The sequence below is a fragment of the Rana temporaria genome, chromosome 11, assembly GCF_905171775.1.
Source record: "Rana temporaria chromosome 11, aRanTem1.1, whole genome shotgun sequence".
Classification (NCBI taxonomy): Eukaryota; Metazoa; Chordata; class Amphibia; order Anura; family Ranidae; genus Rana; species Rana temporaria.
In genome coordinates, this window is record NC_053499.1 from 157,694,908 (window position 1) to 157,712,732 (window position 17,825).

At 49.8% G+C, this 17,825-nt stretch overlaps 1 protein-coding gene across 1 annotated transcript in view; it reads left to right on the top strand.

The window, feature by feature from the left end:
* LOC120917916 (puratrophin-1-like) overlaps positions 1 to 17,825 on the top strand; it is a 113,736-nt gene that overhangs the window by 44,779 nt on the left and 51,132 nt on the right. The window contains exons 4-10 of the mRNA XM_040329523.1: positions 4,233 to 4,409; positions 6,863 to 6,986; positions 7,238 to 7,331; positions 8,184 to 8,270; positions 11,455 to 11,571; positions 12,657 to 12,755; positions 15,665 to 15,813. Of these exons, the coding sequence (XP_040185457.1) occupies positions 4,233 to 4,409; positions 6,863 to 6,986; positions 7,238 to 7,331; positions 8,184 to 8,270; positions 11,455 to 11,571; positions 12,657 to 12,755; positions 15,665 to 15,813 (847 nt within the window). The remainder of the gene's footprint in view (positions 1 to 4,232; positions 4,410 to 6,862; positions 6,987 to 7,237; positions 7,332 to 8,183; positions 8,271 to 11,454; positions 11,572 to 12,656; positions 12,756 to 15,664; positions 15,814 to 17,825) is intronic.

Genomic DNA, 17,825 nt, shown 5'->3' on the forward strand with positions numbered 1-17,825 from the left:
AGCTGTGGAGTGGGAAGGAGGGGGTAGCATGACTGGACCTGGGGAGCTGTGGAGTGGGAAGGATGGGGGAGTATAATGGGACCTGGGGATCTTTGGAGTGGGTAGGAGGGGGTAGCATGATGGGATCTGGGGAGCTGTGGAGTGGGAAGGAGGGGGTAGCATGACTGGACCCGGGGAGCTTTGGAGTGGGTAGGAGGGGGTAGCATGATGGGATCTGGGGAGCTGTGGAGTGGGAAGGAGGGGGTAGCATGACTGGACCCGGGGAGCTTTGGAGTGGGTAGGAGGGGGTAGCATGATGGGATCTGGGGAGCTTTGGGATGGGTGGGAGGTGGTAGCATGATGGGATCTGGGGATCTTTGGAGTGGGTAGCATGATGGGCCCTAGGAACTTGTGTAGTTTGGTAGGCAGGGATTTCTGATAGCAGTGCAGTGAGGAGTAGCAAAGGTTTCCAGAAGTGGTTTGCTGGAGGGTTGGTGCAGGAAACTCAATGGCCAACACCACACGATTATACGGCTTCCAGTATTGCACTCGGCAGCAAAGTGGGACCCTATTTATTGATTTCTTCAGTGAGGAAGAGTCCTTGGGCTGACCATAGATGATGCCATTTTCTTTCCTGCCACAGTCTGTGTTGATGGGGGAATCTCTCCCGCACAGCCATTGTGTTCTCCCGGCAGGTTGGCGCAGGGAGCCGTCCCTGTTGGGAGAACACAGTGATTTATTGCTAGCGACGGCAATCCATCAAATGTAAAAATCTGGCATGTTGGGCACAGTCAGCCTGCCCATGGATGGTTCGAATCTTGGCCAGTCCCTGCTGAACCGACGCAAGATCAGAACCTTCTATGGCCGGCTTTGACCGAGCCAAGCACAGATTTATGCATACGTAAAACAAGTACAAAGTATATAAAACCCTTGACCCTCATCAGCTGGAGCGTCTGAGAATTCCTCAGCCTGTGGTTTCCTGTATATTATGGGATGATTGATGTGATGAGGAGGAATGATGTGGAAGGAAAGCTCTCCATGTATAGTAGGTGTCGGGGATTTTGTGAATAGATTGGGACTTAGTCATTCTTTGGAAGGTCATTGTCACTCTGTGTCACCGTGCTGTGGGTGGAACGTCACTTAAGACGTTCCACATTCGCATTCCTACAATGACCGTAAACCAGTCATTGGCATCTCCTGCCACCTCACCCCTTCCCCATGTGGGGGCGCTACAAGTGTCAGCAAATGTGCTGATCGCCCCATCGCAGCTCCCATGTGCCCAACATTCTCGCACTCGCGCAGGTTCAGCTCACTTCAGTCACGCGCGTTACTTTTCTGTTTTTATAATTTTCTGATCAAAATTCAATTCACAAAATAAATCGCAAACAAAAATAAAAAAAATCAAGGTCCATAAAGACGTGGATAAGCGAGAGTGCCGACCTAAACCCGATAGAAGACCATTTGGGATGAATTAAGTGAAGGGCGTTGGCCGTGAACTTGTTCTGCATACAGACGGCAGAACCTTTTCAACCAACATACACAAAACTACACGTTTCAGCTCTTTAGCGCCACCCTTTGGGCAACTTCTGCTAATGTTGTCTTATGGTTGGCATTGGTTCGGAGCATGCGTGTTTGTTTGGAATAAAATTTAAAGTACAGACTAGCGTACACATTATCGGATAATAGTGACAAGATACATTTGTTGTCTGACCGTTTTAACCACTTCAGCCCCGGACCATTTGGCTGGCCAAAGACCAGGCCACTTTTTGCTATTTGGCACTGCGTTGCCTTAACTGACAATTGTACGACGTGGCGCCCAAAAAAAATTGACGTCCCTCCCCCCCCCCCACACAAATAGCTTCCTTTTGGTGGTATTTGATCACCTCTGCGTTTTGTTTTGTTTTTTGGCGCTATAAACAAAAATAGAGCGACCATTTTGAAAAAAAATAAAAAATGTTGACTTTTTTGCTATAATAAATATCCATATCCATATATATATATATATATAATTTGTTTCCCTTCAGTTTAGGCCGATACGTATTCTTCTACATATTGTTTTGGTAAAAATAAAATCGCAGTCAGCGTATATTGATTGGTTTGCGCAAAGGTTATAGCGTCTTCAAAATAGGGGTTAGATTTATGCCTTTTTTTTTTTTCGTGCGACGGACACTTTTGACACATTTTTGAGACCATTCACATTTTATACAGCGATCGGTGCTATAATAATGCACTGCTTACTGTGTAAATGTGACTGGCAGGGAAGGGGGTTAACACTAGGGGGCGATCGAGGGGTTTAATTATGTTTCCTAGGGAGTGATTCTAACTATAGGGGGCGGGGACTCACAAGGGGAGGAGACCGATCAGTGTTCATCTGTACTGGGAACACACTATCGGTCTCCTCTCACCTGACAGGATGTGGATCTGTGTGTTTACACCCCATCATTACACACACACACGCAGATTCAAGGTCCTGCTGTGTTTACGGGCAATCGCGGGTGCCAGGTGGCCTTTGCCGGGCATGCACACCGGATCCCGACCAATGCGACGGGCGAGCACCCCTTAGCCGGCTGGGAATCCCAGGATCGTCATATGACGCCCGCCCAGGATGGGAGATCCCTCCTGCGGACGTCATATTACTATAGCCTGGTAATGAAGTGATTAAAGACGTTGATGAGCGAGAGTCCTGACCTAAACCCCCTGATAGAACACCTTTGGGATGAATTGGAGTGGAGACTGCGAGCCAGGCCTTCTCGTCCATCATCAGTGCCTGACCTCACAAATGCTCTTCTGGAAGAATGGTCAAACATTCCCATAGACACCCTCCTAAACCTTGTGGACGGCCTTCCCAGAAGAGTTGCAGGTGTTATAGCTGCAAAGGGCGGGGGCAAACTCAATATTGAACCCTACGGACTAGGGCCCGGATTCACGTAGGACTGTTTTACGTTGCGCGGGCGTAGCGTATCGTATTTACACTACGCCGCCGCAACTTAGAGAGGCAAGTGCTGTATTCACAAAGGACTTGCGTCCTAAGTTACGGTGGCGTAGCGTAAATGGGCCGGCGTAAGTGTGCGTAATTCAAAGTAGGCTGGTAGTGGGCGTGTTGTATTTAAATGAGGCTTGACCCCGTGTAGATGCATGAACGAACGGCGCATGCTCAGTATCACGTTGTATTTACGTCCAAAGATACGCCGGCTCAATGCCTGTGACGTGAACGTAATTTACGCACAGCTTTATTCGCCTACGACTTACGCAAACGACGTAAAAAGATACGCTTGTTCCGTTGTCCATACTTTGCATGGGCTGCGCCACCTACAGACCAGCTTTAACTTTACGCCGGCGTATGTCTTGCGTAAACGGCAAAACTAATTGCGACGGGCGTACGTACGTTCGTGAATCGGCGTATCTTGCTCTTTTACATATTCAAAGCGGAAATCAAGGAAGCGCCACCTAGCGGCCAGCGTAATTATTGCACCCCAAGATACGACTGCGTAGGAGACTTACGCCGCTCGTATCTTGGCCAAATCTATGCGGAACTGATTTTATGAATCGGGCCGCATAGATACGCCGGCGGCCATTCGGACTTATGACAGCGTATCTGGAGATACGGCGTTGTAAGTCTTTGTGAATCTGGGCCTAAGACACCATTAAAGTTGATGTGCGTGTAAAGGCAGGCGTCCCAATACTTTTGGTCATATAGTGTATGTATGTCGGAGAATTGACCTCTTTGTGTTCTCACACCTTCCCATCCATCATGCCGTGGCTCACATGGGGCAGAGAATGCTCCATTGGCATCATGAGAGCTTAGATTTAATTTTTCCCATAACCCGACCAGGACAGGACGATTGCCAAGACAGAAACAAAAGCTCAAATTTCTTCCCAAGTAACCGTCCGCCGCAGTCACAAAAGAGATCTCCCTTCCTAAACTAATAAAATGGTCCCGTGTTATTGATATAAGTAGTACTTAGTCGCGCTCTTGAGAAAACATATAATTTTAGAATGTATTACTCAGACTGAACAAACACCAACGCGTTCTTCAATGGGTGATGTCATCGCTCGCTGGCAGCGCTCTACGAGATTTTCATATTCCTCCAGCTGGATAAACGGCGAGGTCTCCTCGTGATAAGAAATGTCAACAAAGCCAGATCTAGGTGCGGGAGCGTGAATAAACTTTTGTTGAAGTTTTGGATTAAACTTTTTATAGAGGTGTGAGGAGACTATAGAAGATGTGTCATGTCGGGGCTCCTGTTTTACAGACCATGTCGAGGAGGAGAAGACGCCAGAAATCGTGGTTGAGAAAGACCAGCCACCATCATGGCAGCCCGGCTTGAGTTCCCCCATGGTCTCTCGAAGGTGTGAAGACCAAAGCCTGCCTACACGGGTCACACATGTCAACCTGGAGGTGTTGATGAGCGGGGTGGTTTATCTACCAGGTGAGCTTCCATGTTCCTTTAAAACTGTTTCCCAACCTTTTTTTATTTTTATAAGTCCAGGTACCCTTTGAAATTATGGACCTTCTCGAGGCACCTTTTAAAATTTGATGGACCTTCTCGAGGCACCTTTTAAAATTTGATGGACCGTCTCGAGGCACCCTTTGAAATGTATGGACCGCCTCAAGGCACCCTATGAAATTGTGGGCCGCCTCAAGGCACCCTATGAAATTGTGGGCCGCCTCAAGGCACCCTATGAAATTGTGGGCCGCCTCAAGGCACCCTATGAAATTGTGGGCCGCCTCAAGGCACCCTATGAAATTGTGGGCCGCCTCGAGGCACCCTTTGAAATTGTGGACCGCCTTGAGGCACCCTTTGAAATTATGGACCGTCTCGAGGCACCCTTTGAAATTGTGGGCCGCCTCGAGGCACCCTTTGAAATTGTGGACCGCCTCGAGGCGCCCTTTGAAATTATGGACCGTCTCGAGGCACCCTTTGAAATTGTGGACCGTCTCGAGGCACCCTTTGAAATTGTGGACCGTCTCGAGGCACCCTTTGAAATTGTGGGCCGCCTCGAGGCACCTTTGAAATTGTGGACCGCCTCGAGGCACCCTTTGAAATTGTGGGCCGCCTCGAGGCACCTTTGAAATTATGGACAGTCTCGAGGCACCCTTTGAAATTATGGACAGTCTCGAGGCACCCTTTAAAATTGTGGACCGCCTCAAGGCACCCTATGAAATTGTGGGCCGCCTCAAGGCACCCTATGAAATTGTGGGCCGCCTCAAGGCACCCTATGAAATTGTGGGCCGCCTCGAGGCACCCTATGAAATTGTGGGCCGCCTCGAGGCACCCTTTGAAATTGTGGACCGCCTCGAGGCACCCTTTGAAATTGTGGACCGCCTCGAGGCACCCTTTGAAATTATGGACCGTCTCGAGGCACCCTTTGAAATTGTGGACCGTCTCGAGGCACCCTTTGAAATTGTGGACCGTCTCGAGGCACCCTTTGAAATTGTGGACCGTCTCGAGGCACCCTTTTGAAATTGTGGACTGTCTCGAGGCACCCTTTGAAATTGCGGCCAGCCTCGAGGCACCCCATTCTAATATATTCTATTCTAATAGATTTACATAACGCAGCCACATCTACACATAGGACACCCAACATTGGATGTGATTTTATTCTTTCAAAGCAAATGCACCTTTGCACACTGATACTGACTAGTATTCCAATGTTTTATTTTATTTTTTTTCCTTAACCAATTCGCGTCCGCACTATAGCTGAATGATGGCTACAGCGTGGACCTGAATTGCTGGGAGGCTGTCAATAGACATCCTCCCCTTTCCTCGATCCCCGTGCGCCCCCTGCAGGGCACACGCAGAGCGCGCTGTGAACACCGAGTCACAGACTCGGGTGATCACAGATCCGAGTAAGGGGCCGATCCTGGCCCCTTACCACGTGATCAGCTGTTGGCCAATGGCAGCTGATCACGTGATGTAAACAAAAGCTCGGTAATCGTTTTTTTTTTTTTTTTTCTCGCGCTGACAGCGTGAGGAGAAAAAAAAGCCGATCACCGGCTCTTGTGCAAGGGACATTGTTCCCAAAGAGGAAGGAGCACAGGCATCTCATCTGTGCCCACTAGTACGACCTGCCAATGCCACATGCCAGCCCACCAGTGCAAAAAAGTGCCACCTATCAATGCCCATGAGTGCCACTTATCAATGCTGCCTATCAGTGCCACGCATCAGTGCCAACTCTGTGTCACCTCTCAGTCCCCATAAGTGCAGCATCATCAGCGTACATCAAGGACAAAAATGACCTGTTTGCAAAATTTTATAACAAAATGGAAAACTTTTTATATTTTTTTTAATTTTTTTTAAATCCGTTCTTTTTAATATTTTTTTTTACAAAGAATGAAAATCGCAGAGGTGATTAAATACCACCAAAAGAGCTCTTATTTGTGGGGGAAAAAATGATAAAAAAAACACTGAGTGCAGCCCAACCCCCCCCCCCCCTCGCGCCCATGAGTACAGCATACATTTTGTATGGCTGAAATTGCGTCCGCATCAAAATGAGCATCTGAATCGTATCGCATGGGTGTGGTTCTGGCAATCCCACTGCGTTTTGCGATCTGTTTCTGGATGTCGTTAATCTAACCTTGACACCCGCAGCAGATTGCATGGACGCCATGCAATGTGGGGAAACGCAGCAAATCTTGTGTGTCAAATCTTGTGTGTTTCCCGCATCTCATCAGTGTGAACCAAGGTTCAAAGTGCGATAGCGCTGAAAGTTTAAAATTGGCCTGGGCAGGAGGGCGGTGAAAGTGTCCGGTATTGATTTGGTTAACGTGTGCAAAACAAAAATGTTTGATAAGTGTGCGTTTTCCCCGGTTTGTACATGGAAGTATGTTTTTGCCTCCTGCTTTGTGATACTGACAACCCGACCTCTCCTCCCCTCTCAGGGACACGGGACAGAAATGGACGCGCTTTGGTGATCATCAACACACGGAACACCACGTGGTTGAACCCGCACTGCAACGCTGCAGAACTGGGGCGCCTCCTCCTCTACTTCTACAGCACGGCGCGGTAAGTGGAAGCACACACACCCCCCTTCTATCCCTGCACATTGGTTTGTAAAATTAGTTTTCTTCGTCATACTTGTAAATCCTGTGTGCAGCACTACTGCTGTGACCTCATTCGCTGCCTTCCCTGCGGAGAACGTCCTACTTTACTTGTCCGTGTTTTGTTGCTGTAATGTGAAGATTGTCTGGAAGGACGGTGGCTTTTGGTGGGAATCCAGTCCGTGATGTGGGATCCTTTTGTTGTCTCTCTTCCAGGCGGGAGTGTAGGCGGCTCGGTCTGACGCTTCTGGTGGACTCTCGGAGATGTTCTCCTGTGCCGGCTCTGTTCAAAGCTCTTCATATTGTTCAAGTAAGTAGATACACTGCGGGAACCCCTACCTCATCCTACACCATCGCACCCTACCCTACCTCATCCTACACCATCGCACCCTACCCTACCTCATCCTACACCATCGCACCCTACCCTACCTCATCCTACCCTACCCTACCTCATCCTACACCATCGTACCCTACCCTACCTCATCCTACACCATCGTACCCTACCCTACCTCATCCTACACCATCGCACCCTACCCTACCTCATCCTACACCATCGCACCCTACCCTACCTCATCCTACACCATCGCACCCTACCTCATCCTACACCATCACACCCTACCCTACCTCATCCTACACCATCGCACCCTACCCTACCTCATCCTACACCATCGCACCCTACCCTACCTCATCCTACACCATCGCACCCTACCCTACCTCATCCTACACCATCGCACCCTACCCTACCTCATCCTACACCATCGCACCCTACCCTACCTCATCCTACACCATCGCACCCTACCCTACCTCATCGTATCCTATCCTACCTCTTCGTACCCTACCCCATCTTGCTTTACTCTACCCTACCCCATCTTGCTTTACTCTACCCTACCCCATCTTGCTTTACTCTACCCTACCCCATCTTGCTTTACTCTACCCTACCCCATCTTGCTTTACTCTACCCTACCCCATCTTGCTTTACTCTACCCTACCCCATCTTGCTTTACTCTACCCTACCCCATCTTGCTTTACTCTACCCTACCCCATCTTGCTTTACTCTACCCTACCCCATCTTGCTTTACTCTACCCTACCCCGTCCTACCTGAGAGTTGTGGAAGATGTTGGTGGTTGATCAATAATGAAACTGAATTGTATCCTTTTGCAGAGCGCTGTGCCTAGTTGTATCCATGGCGTGTTGTTCCTTACAGAGAAGGATCTCATTGTATCACCGGAGAGGCCACATGGAGTCCAGGTAAGGAGAAGTCATGTCGGATTACCGTAGCCTTTTGTGACTTTACTTCACCTAGTACAGAGACAGAACAGGGATCTGCCTTTTGTAAACAAGGCGAGTCCCCGTTCTGACAGGGGACATGTCAGATCTTCTGTTCCCAGTGATCTGTCATATCTCTGGCAGTCTAACCCCCCCTACAGTTAGAACACAGTTACACCCCTTTGATTTCCCCCCCTAGTGTTAACCCCTTCCCTGCCAGTGTTATTTTTACATTGATCAGTACATTTTTTGTATAGCACTGATCAATGTAATAATGTCACTGGTCTCCAAAAAAGTGTAATTTGGGGGTCAGATTTGTCCGCTGCAATGTCGCAGTCTCACTAAAAAACGCAGTCTCGCTGCCGTTACAAGTACAAAAATATATAAAAGTCCCTAAATCTATCCCGTAGTTTATAAACGCAATAACTTTGGCGCAAACCAAATAATATACGCCTATTTTGATTTTCTTTTGCCAAAACTATGTAGCAGAATATATGTCGGCCGAAACTGAAATACATTTCCGTTTGTTTTTTTTTATATATATTTTTATTGGATATATTTTTATTGGATATATTTTTATTGGATATGTATTAGGTGGCGGGTGCCGGTCGGCAGTAATCTGTTAATCCCGGTATTGTGTATATAGGAGGAGACTCCACCATGAATACACAGGAGAACATTTTCACAGCGCACTTCTTCCAGAAGTATAATGAGCTGCGACTCTTCGGGCAGAATTTGTTTGTTTTATGGCTTTCCCCGGATTGTTCTGAAATTCAATCTCTCCGTCCATAACGTCTGACTTCATTATGACAAAGCCTATGGAGTGGAGGAGAGAAGTGTGCCTGTGTGTGGAGCCCCGTGTCCCCGGAGCCCCCCCGGGCAGAGGTCAGGATTACCATCGCTTTGAAGCTGACCCTCCTTTTTCTTTTTGTTTTTCCTCGGCGTCCACCCTCTACAATAGCATGGTGACGGCCCCTGACAGGCCGCTGCATCCACACCGGCTAATTCGAAGGCTTTGAATAACAGATCCGAACGCCCCCTCCGGCTCATTAGGACAGAACAATGCTGGACCGTGACCTATGACCCCTGGAAAGTAAAGCCTTGTAACTGGCGAATAATCAACGCGGTTATTTCCTGCCTGGAAGACATTTTATGTAAAGCTGACCTCCAGGCAGATAGAAGACGCAGATTAAAGTGATTGTAAATGCTGGAATTTCACCCAAAAGTTCACCCAAAAACGCAATGTTTAACATTAGATTGAGGCTCATTTTGTCTAGGGCAATCTGGTGTTTTTTTTTTAAAACGAAGCAGTACTTACCGTTTTAGAGAGCGATCTTCTCCGTCGCTTCCGGGTATGGTCTTCGGGACTGGGTGTTCCTATTTGATTGACAGGCTTCCGACGGTCGCATACATCGCGTCACGAGTAGCCGATAGAAGCCGAACGTCGGTGCGGCTCTATACGGCGCCTGCGCACCGACGTTCGGCTACTTTCGGAAAATCGCGACGCGCTGTATGCGACCGTCGGAAGCCTGTCAATCAAATAGGAATGCCCAGTCCCGAAGACCATACCCGGAAGCGGCCGAGAAGATCGCTCTCTAAAACGGTAAGTACGGCTTCGTTTTAAAAAAATCCACCCGATTCCCCTTCACAAAACGAGCCTCAATCTAATGTTAAAAATTGCGTTTTTGGGTGAACCTCCACTTTAAAGTGGAGTTCTGACGAAAAAAAAAAAAAAAAATTGAAAGTCAGCAGCTAAAAATATTGTAGTGACTTGCCTGTCCAGAGCGCCCGCGATGTCCTCACCTGAAGCCGATCCGTTCCCTAGGCTCTCTGGTGCTGGCGCCGCCATCTTCAGTAAGGGAATCAGGAAGTGAAGCCTTGTGGTTTCACAGCCTAGTTCCCTACTGCGCATGCGCGAGTCGTGCTGCGCGTCCTCACTGGTCCCTGTTGTCTACTGGGACCTGTATGTCTTCCAGAAGACAGCTGGGGGGGGGGGGGGGCGAGGTGGGGCCAGACATGGCGCAGATAACATTAGACAGGCATCTTCTCCCCTCCCCCGTGAAAGGTGCCAAATGGTGACACCGGAAGGGGGGAGGAATCCGATCAATGACAAACCTGTTCTACTAACCTGCCTTGTGCAATAATTTTGCACAGCGCAACCCCAATACTCCTCTTCTGCGGTCCCCCAAAGTTGTTCCTGCCCCCCCTGTCGAATGCCCCCATAGCAAGTCGCTTTTCACTGTCTATAGCTGCCTTTCTCAACCTTTTTAACATGGAGGAACCCTTAAAAAAATGGCTTACTGGGCTTGGGGGACCTCCACTAATAATTTTTGTATCTACAGTTCAGTTTGAAGGTCACTGAGAAGATATATTCTCTCTTATATTTGTGGTCACTGGGAACATTGGGAAGAATCCCCCTCCCCTTACAAATAGATAAAAAGATCATTGGTGTCAGCGGTTACTCATCTAAGAGGCAGAAGTCGCTCATTCGCTCAGGGACCTCCTAGCAACCTCTGGAGGAACCCCCCTAGCAACCTCTGGAGGAACCCCCCTAGCAACCTCTGGAGGAACCCCCCTAGCAACCTCTGGAGGAACCCCCCCTAGCAACCTCTGGAGGAACCCCTAGCAACCTCTGGAGGAACCCCTAGCAACCTCTGGAGGAACCCTTCTTGAGCACGGCTGGTCCATACACAGGCTTGGGGAAGGGACTAGACCTCGAAGTCAGGGGTCTCAAACTGGCAGCCCTCCAGCTGTTGCAAAACTACAATTCCCATGAGGCATTGCGTGGCACAAGCATGACTCCCTTGGGCAGAGGCATGATGGGACTTGTAGTTCCGCAACAGCTGGAGAGCCGCCAGTTTTGAGACCCCCTGTTCTTCTAAGTGCTACAGAACTGCAGCTTGGAACAATGGATTCCTCCCCTCAGAGGGGGGCTGTGCTGTGTGGCAGAGCTGTGTAAGTATCGGGGAATGGGTGGACCGAAATACACATTTTTTGGGCAGGTCCTGTATATGTATTTCGCCTATTTAGCGGTTTACCTGAAAGCATTGGAAATAAAAAAAAACATGTACTGTGTAGCACAGAAGTGTGATTGGATCAGACCATTCAGTATTTTATTAAATGCTTCTTTTAGTTGCTGATCAGTTTGCTATTTTTTTTTTTCTAGTTTGATGTTCTCACCACAGCGAAGGCTTTGCACAAACACATTGAGGCCTCGCAACTCCCACCCAACTTTTACGGGACCTTCCCCTATTGTCACAATGAGTGGTTGTCCTTCCGAACGGTGAGTAGTCCTCTTGGTGCTTCCTTCCGATATCTCCTCCTATTTTATAAATTCTACCAATTCATTGGAGGTCGTATCCCCATTACGGTGCATCCGGAAAGTATTCACAGCGCTTCACTTTTTCCACATTTTGTTATGTTACAGCCTTATTCCAAAATGGATTCAATTGTTTTCCTCTGAATTTCTACAAAACAATCCCCCATAATGACAAAGTGAAAGAAGTTTGTTTTGAAGTCTTTGCAAATTTATTAAAAATAAAAAAGGAAATAAATCCCCTGTCCAGAAGTGTCACGGGCTCCTCCCCTGTCCAGAAGTGTCACGGGCTCCTCCCCTGTCCAGAAGTGTCACGGGCTCCTCCCCTGTCCAGAAGTGTCACGGGCTCCTCCCCCCTGTCCAGAAGTGTCACGGGCTCCTCCCCCCTGTCCAGAAGTGTCACGGGCTCCTCCCCCCTGTCCAGAAGTGTCACGGGCTCCTCCCCCCTGTCCAGAAGTGTCACGGGCTCCTCCCCCCTGTCCAGAAGTGTCACGGGCTCCTCCCCCCTGTCCAGAAGTGTCACGGGCTCCTCCCCCCTGTCCAGAAGTGTCACGGGCTCCTCCCCCCTGTCCAGAAGTGTCACGGGCTCCTCCCCCCTGTCCAGAAGTGTCACGGGCTCCTTCCCCCTGTCCAGAAGTGTCACGGGCTCCTCCCCCCTGTCCAGAAGTGTCACGGGCTCCTCCCCCCTGTCCAGAAGTGTCACGGGCTCCTCCCCCCTGTCCAGAAGTGTCACGGGCTCCTCCCCCCTGTCCAGAAGTGTCACGGGCTCCTCCCCCCTGTCCAGAAGTGTCACGGGCTCCTCCCCCCTGTCCAGAAGTGTCACGGGCTCCTCCCCCCTGAATACTTTCTGGATGCTCTGTATGTTGTATATGAGAAATTCTGCAAAGTTGGCAATGAGATAACGAGCCCAATGCTGGATAAGTTGGCTGGTCTTGATGACCATTTAAAAACCTGACACTTCCTATGGAAAATAAAGTGTCTTACTACGATGCTCTGCTACTTGAATTTTGTATTATAAATTGTATTTATTTTTTTATTTTTATTTTTTGCAGAAGTTGGAGACTTTGCAGGACAGCTGTCGTGAGGCCTTCACATTTCTTCAGAGCGCCATCCAGAACCTGCAGAGCAGCCCCCTGCCTGAGAAGGCCGAGGTGAGGAGCCCAGAGACTCATCCGGCTGGAAAGATTCTCTGGTTATAGTCTAGTAGTAGTTTTTAAATGTACCGTATATACTCGAGTATAAGCCGCTGTGTCATTCTTAACTGTTCTGCGGCCGTCCGCTGTCACAAAGCCCCGCCTCCTCCTCCTCCTCCTCATCTGTGACAGACGGAACACTGATAACAATGCTGAGAAACTGAATCGGTGTTCCCTCTATCACGGACAAGGAGGAGGCGGGGCTTTGTTACATCGGATGGCCGCCCACTGCAGTTGCATGACGCAACCGGAGATCAAAAGCACAGTGAGGCGGCAGATGGGCACAGTGAGGCGGCAGATGGGCACAGGGAGGTGGCAGATGGGCATTGTTGACTCTCTTTTCCACTTACAGTAGCTGCTGCATTTCTCACCCTTGGCTTATACTCGAGTCAATAAATGTTCATTTTTTTGGTGGTAAAATTAGGTGCCTCGGCTTATATTCGGGTCGGCTTATACTTGAGTATACACGATATACTATATGGCCAAAGGGTTTGTGAACACCAGAGCAGCCATAGCACCTATATGATGATGTTGGACTGCCCCCTACCTCTGCATCCCTGTCAGACTTCCTTAGTAGTTCCCTCCTTACCATCAATTGATGAAGTCCGCTACTACCCCTTTCTTTGAGAGTTAGGGCTCTTTCACACGGGCGGCCCGTTCAGGTCTGCCTGCCAGTTTTTTTTTTTTTTTTTTAGGCGGACCTGAACGGGCGCTCAGTGCTTCTCTATGGAGCCGCGGATGTCAGCGGTGACATGCCCGCTGACATCCGACCCGCTCCGATCCACCAAAGTGTGACTGAGGAAAAGCCTACTTTTCCATCCGTCTGGCGGATCGGGTGAACACGGACAGACGGTCCGTGTTCATCCGATCCCCCCCCCCATAGGGGAGAGCGGAGAAAAGACAGGGCGGTCCCTGCACAGTGTGCGGGGACCGCCCTGTCATCCGCCGGCTCAGCGGGGATCAACGGAGCGATCCCCGCTGAGCTGATCCACCCCATGTGAAAAGGGGCCTTACTGAAACTCTCGGTTGGCTTCTAGTAAATGCGCATGGCACCACCTCTTGGTGAAGTTTGGTACAGGGTGATGCACTGGATAGATGGCCCAGTATAAACTGCATGAAAGTAATTGCCATCTCCCAGTCGGCAAGTAGAACTAAAGGCGTTTTCCATTTTGGATAGAGTAAGGGGGAGGGATATAACCCCAGTCATGTGTTTTTTTTTTTTTTTGCCATCTGTGTCCCAATAAGAATTTCTCTTCCCTTCCTGCACCTTACCCAAAACCGGACATGAGGGGAAAACCCTTTAAAGTGAGGGAATCCCTGGTCGTCACCTGAGCTACAGCCATGGCCAAAAGCATTGAAAATGACACAAATGTTATTTCTCACCGAGTCGGCTGCTTCAGTTTTTATGATGACAATTTGCATTTACTCCAGAATGTTATGAAGAGTGATCGAGTGAATTGCAATTAAAGGGGTTGTAAAGGTACAATTTTTTTTCCCTCAGTGCAGTCCTCCTTCACTTACCTCATCCTTCCATTTTGCTTTAAAATTTCTTCTGAGAAATCCTCACTTCCTGTTCTTCTGTCTGTAACTCCACACAGTAATGCGAGGCTTTCTCCCTGGTGTGGAGTGTCGCGCTCGCCCCCTCCCTTGGACTACAGGAGAGTCAGGACGCTTTCTACGTTGCAGATAGAGAAAGGAGCTGTGTGTTAATGGGCGTCCGGACTCCCCTGTAGTCCAAGGGAGGGGGCGAGCACGATACTCCACACCAGGGAGAAAGCCTCGCATTACTGTGTGGAGTTACAGACAGAAGAACAGGAAGTGAGGATTTCTCAGAAGAAATAAGGACATATAAAAGCAAAATGGAAGGATGAGGTAAGTGAAGGAAGACAGCCGCGGAGCTTTCGGACCGGGTCGCGCGCCCGCGACCGGGCACTTAAAGAGGACGTACCTGTACGTGCTTGTGCCCAGCCGTGACATTCTGCCGACGTATATCTGCAGGAGACGGTCCTTAAGTGGTTAAGGTACAGTGGAAGCTTGGATTACGAGCATAATCTGTTCCAGGAGAATGCTCGTAATCCAAAGCACTCGCATATCAAAGCAAGTTTCCCCATTGAAGTCTATGGAAACTAAAATAATTAATTCCGCATTGACTTCAATGGCATGCAATACCGCATGTGGCCATAGGTGGGGAGGTGCCGGAGAGCCTTGGAAACGCACAGAAAGACCCGAGGACACCTCTGCTGAACTCGCAAAACCTCGGAAAGGTTTGGGAACGGAGTATTTCTGAGATTTTTCCAAACGGCTCAGATCGGCTCCGGTGACCCCCACCTTAGGCCAAATGCGGTATTGCACATCGCTTTGGCTTGATTCCTGGTCGTTTTGCGTGACAACACTCGCAAACCGAGTCATGATTTTTCTTAAATACAGCGCTCGTATTGCGAAACGCTCGTTAACCGTGTTACTCGCAATCCGAGGTTCCCTATAAATAATATACACTTTTTGTTACCGATCAGCCGCTGTGGTTATACGGCGGTACTTTGACGTGGAACACCGTTGGTATGGTGGATTGAGAGAGTTTAGTTTCGCTGTAACCGGCACACATTTACAATGACAAATCTATCTTTGTCGGAGGAGTGTGAATTGTAGGTAGTGAGGTAAGTTTTGGATAGAGTAACTATCACTACGTGACTTGGGCTCACTCCTCCTGACCCCCCCTGGTCCAGCAATGCTGCTGTAGATTTCTCCTCCACGTTGCGTCCTGCCGAGGCCACATCTGTTTTTCCCGTGTTCTTATCTCTGCTGATAGTGTCTGGTAACGGGACTGCTCTGCATTGGATCTCTGATAAGAATTGTCTTTTATGTGGCAGGAGGCCAGTCTCCAGCTGGCCAGGTTCGGACAGTTGATGGGGGCGGTGCTCGAGGACGCGAGGCTGGTGAAGCTGCAGACTGAAGGGGGCGCTGTGCTGGCCAGGCTGAGGAAGGAGGAGTCATGCGTGATGCTCACAGACGATTACAGGTAACGTTCTGTATGTCATTATGTAACCACTCCCATCTTTTCCCCTTCTGTCCAGTGCTAATGATCACTGACGGGTGAAGTGATCGATTATCTTGTTACATTGGCACCTGAAAGTGGGTGGGCTATATTAGGCAGCAAGTGAACATGTTGTCCCTGAAGTTGATGTGTTGAAAGCAGGAAAAATGGGCAAGCGTAAGTATTTGAGTGACTTTGACAAGGTCCACTTGGTAATCCCTAGAAGATTGGATCAGAGCAAACTGCAGTTCTTGTGGGATGTTTCCAAATTGCAGTGGTCTGGACTGACCAAAAGTGAGGCGGGGAGAAAAGAAGGCTCATTGATGGAGGGGGAGGGAAGGCTCATTGATGGAGGGGGGAGGCTTGTTGATGGAGGGAAGGCTCATTGATGGAGGGGGGGAGGGAGGGAAGGCTCGTTGATGGAGGCTGGGGGGAGGGAAGGCTCGTTGATGGAGGCTGGGGGGAGGGAAGGCTCGTTGATGGAGGCTGGGGGGAGGGAAGGCTCGTTGATGGAGGCTGGGGGAGGGAAGGCTCGTCGACGGAGGCGGGGGTAGGCAAGGCTCGTCGGCGGGGGTAGGCAAGGCTCGTCGGCGGGGGTAGGCAAGGCTCGTCGGCGGGGGTAGGCAAGGCTCGTCGGCGGGGGTAGGCAAGGCTCGTCGGCGGGGGTAGTCGGCGGGGGTAGGCAAGGCTCGTCGGCGGGGGTAGGCAAGGCTCGTCGGCGGGGGTAGGCAAGGCTCGTCGGCGGGGGTAGGCAAGGCTCGTCGGCGGGGGTAGGCAAGGCTCGTCGGCGGTGGTAGGCAAGGCTCGTCGACGGAGGCGGTGGTAGGCAAGGCTCGTCGACGGAGGCGGTGGTAGGCAAGGCTCGTCGGCGGTGGTAGGCAAGGCTCGTCGGCGGTGGTAGGCAAGGCTCGTCGGCGGGGGTAGGCAAGGCTCGTCGGCGGGGGTAGGCAAGGCTCGTCGACGGAGGAGGGGGTAGGCAAGGCTTGTATGGATTAGCCCAAAGGACACCAAAGTAGTAGCTGCCTGCGTGAAGACTCAGTTTGACTCAACCTTTGGACTAAGGCATCTGATAAGGGGGAGGAGTCTCACATGTTTATGTAATTTCAGCTTGAGCTGCAGCACTTTGTAAACAGGCTTTTTTTACAGCAGGTGGTAGGTAGACAGAATGAAGTGTAGAATTGAGCCTAAAGTGCCACCTGCTGGCGGTGTGGTGGGTAGACAACTACATTTTATTCTAAAGCAGGATTGTGTAGGTAAAAAATTATTCTATAAAATTCCTTCTTTGTATTTTTTCGGTCCTGACCATGATAACTATAGATTGAAAATATGTAAACGGCCTCCCAACATTCTCCCTAATCCTCTGTGATGGAAGCTGTCCTTTGCATCAGCCATCATGAGATACCTTATCTGGGAAGGAAAGTGTTAAAGCGAGGAGAGGAATGGCAGCGGGCGATAAAGAAAGTGTTGGCGGAAACGCCGGGTTATCCGTCAGCAAAGCCCCTGGCTCAGGCAGCGATTTTCCAGCCGCTCTCCCCTCCCTGAGTCTGGAATCCGAATGAAGCCGCTGGAGCTGTGAAATGTTTTTTCCTCCGGCGCTCTCATCTGCCGGCTGAGCAGCCAGCGGGGGGACGGGACCCCCTGTGACTCCACAATCCCGGAGTGCTGTGTGGATTGAATCCGCCACCTGTCCGGACAGACACAGCCATATGATCCGGAGGGGTCGCTCCGCAATATCCACATTTCAACGCCGATCGAAATAAACTGGGGGCGGTCCCTTTATAACGTAACCGCACTGGGCGGTGCTGGAGATCCAACCAAGTTTACATGTTTCCCGTTCGTCTCAGCCAAAAAAAAATGGTCCAAATTAAGTAGCAGAATATAAAACAAACCAGAAAACATGTCGGATATAGTCTGTCGTCGTCGATTTTAATTCCATGTGAATCGCATATCGCACGTGTTCTGTATTCCAAACGTCTGTTAACCACTTAAGGACCGAG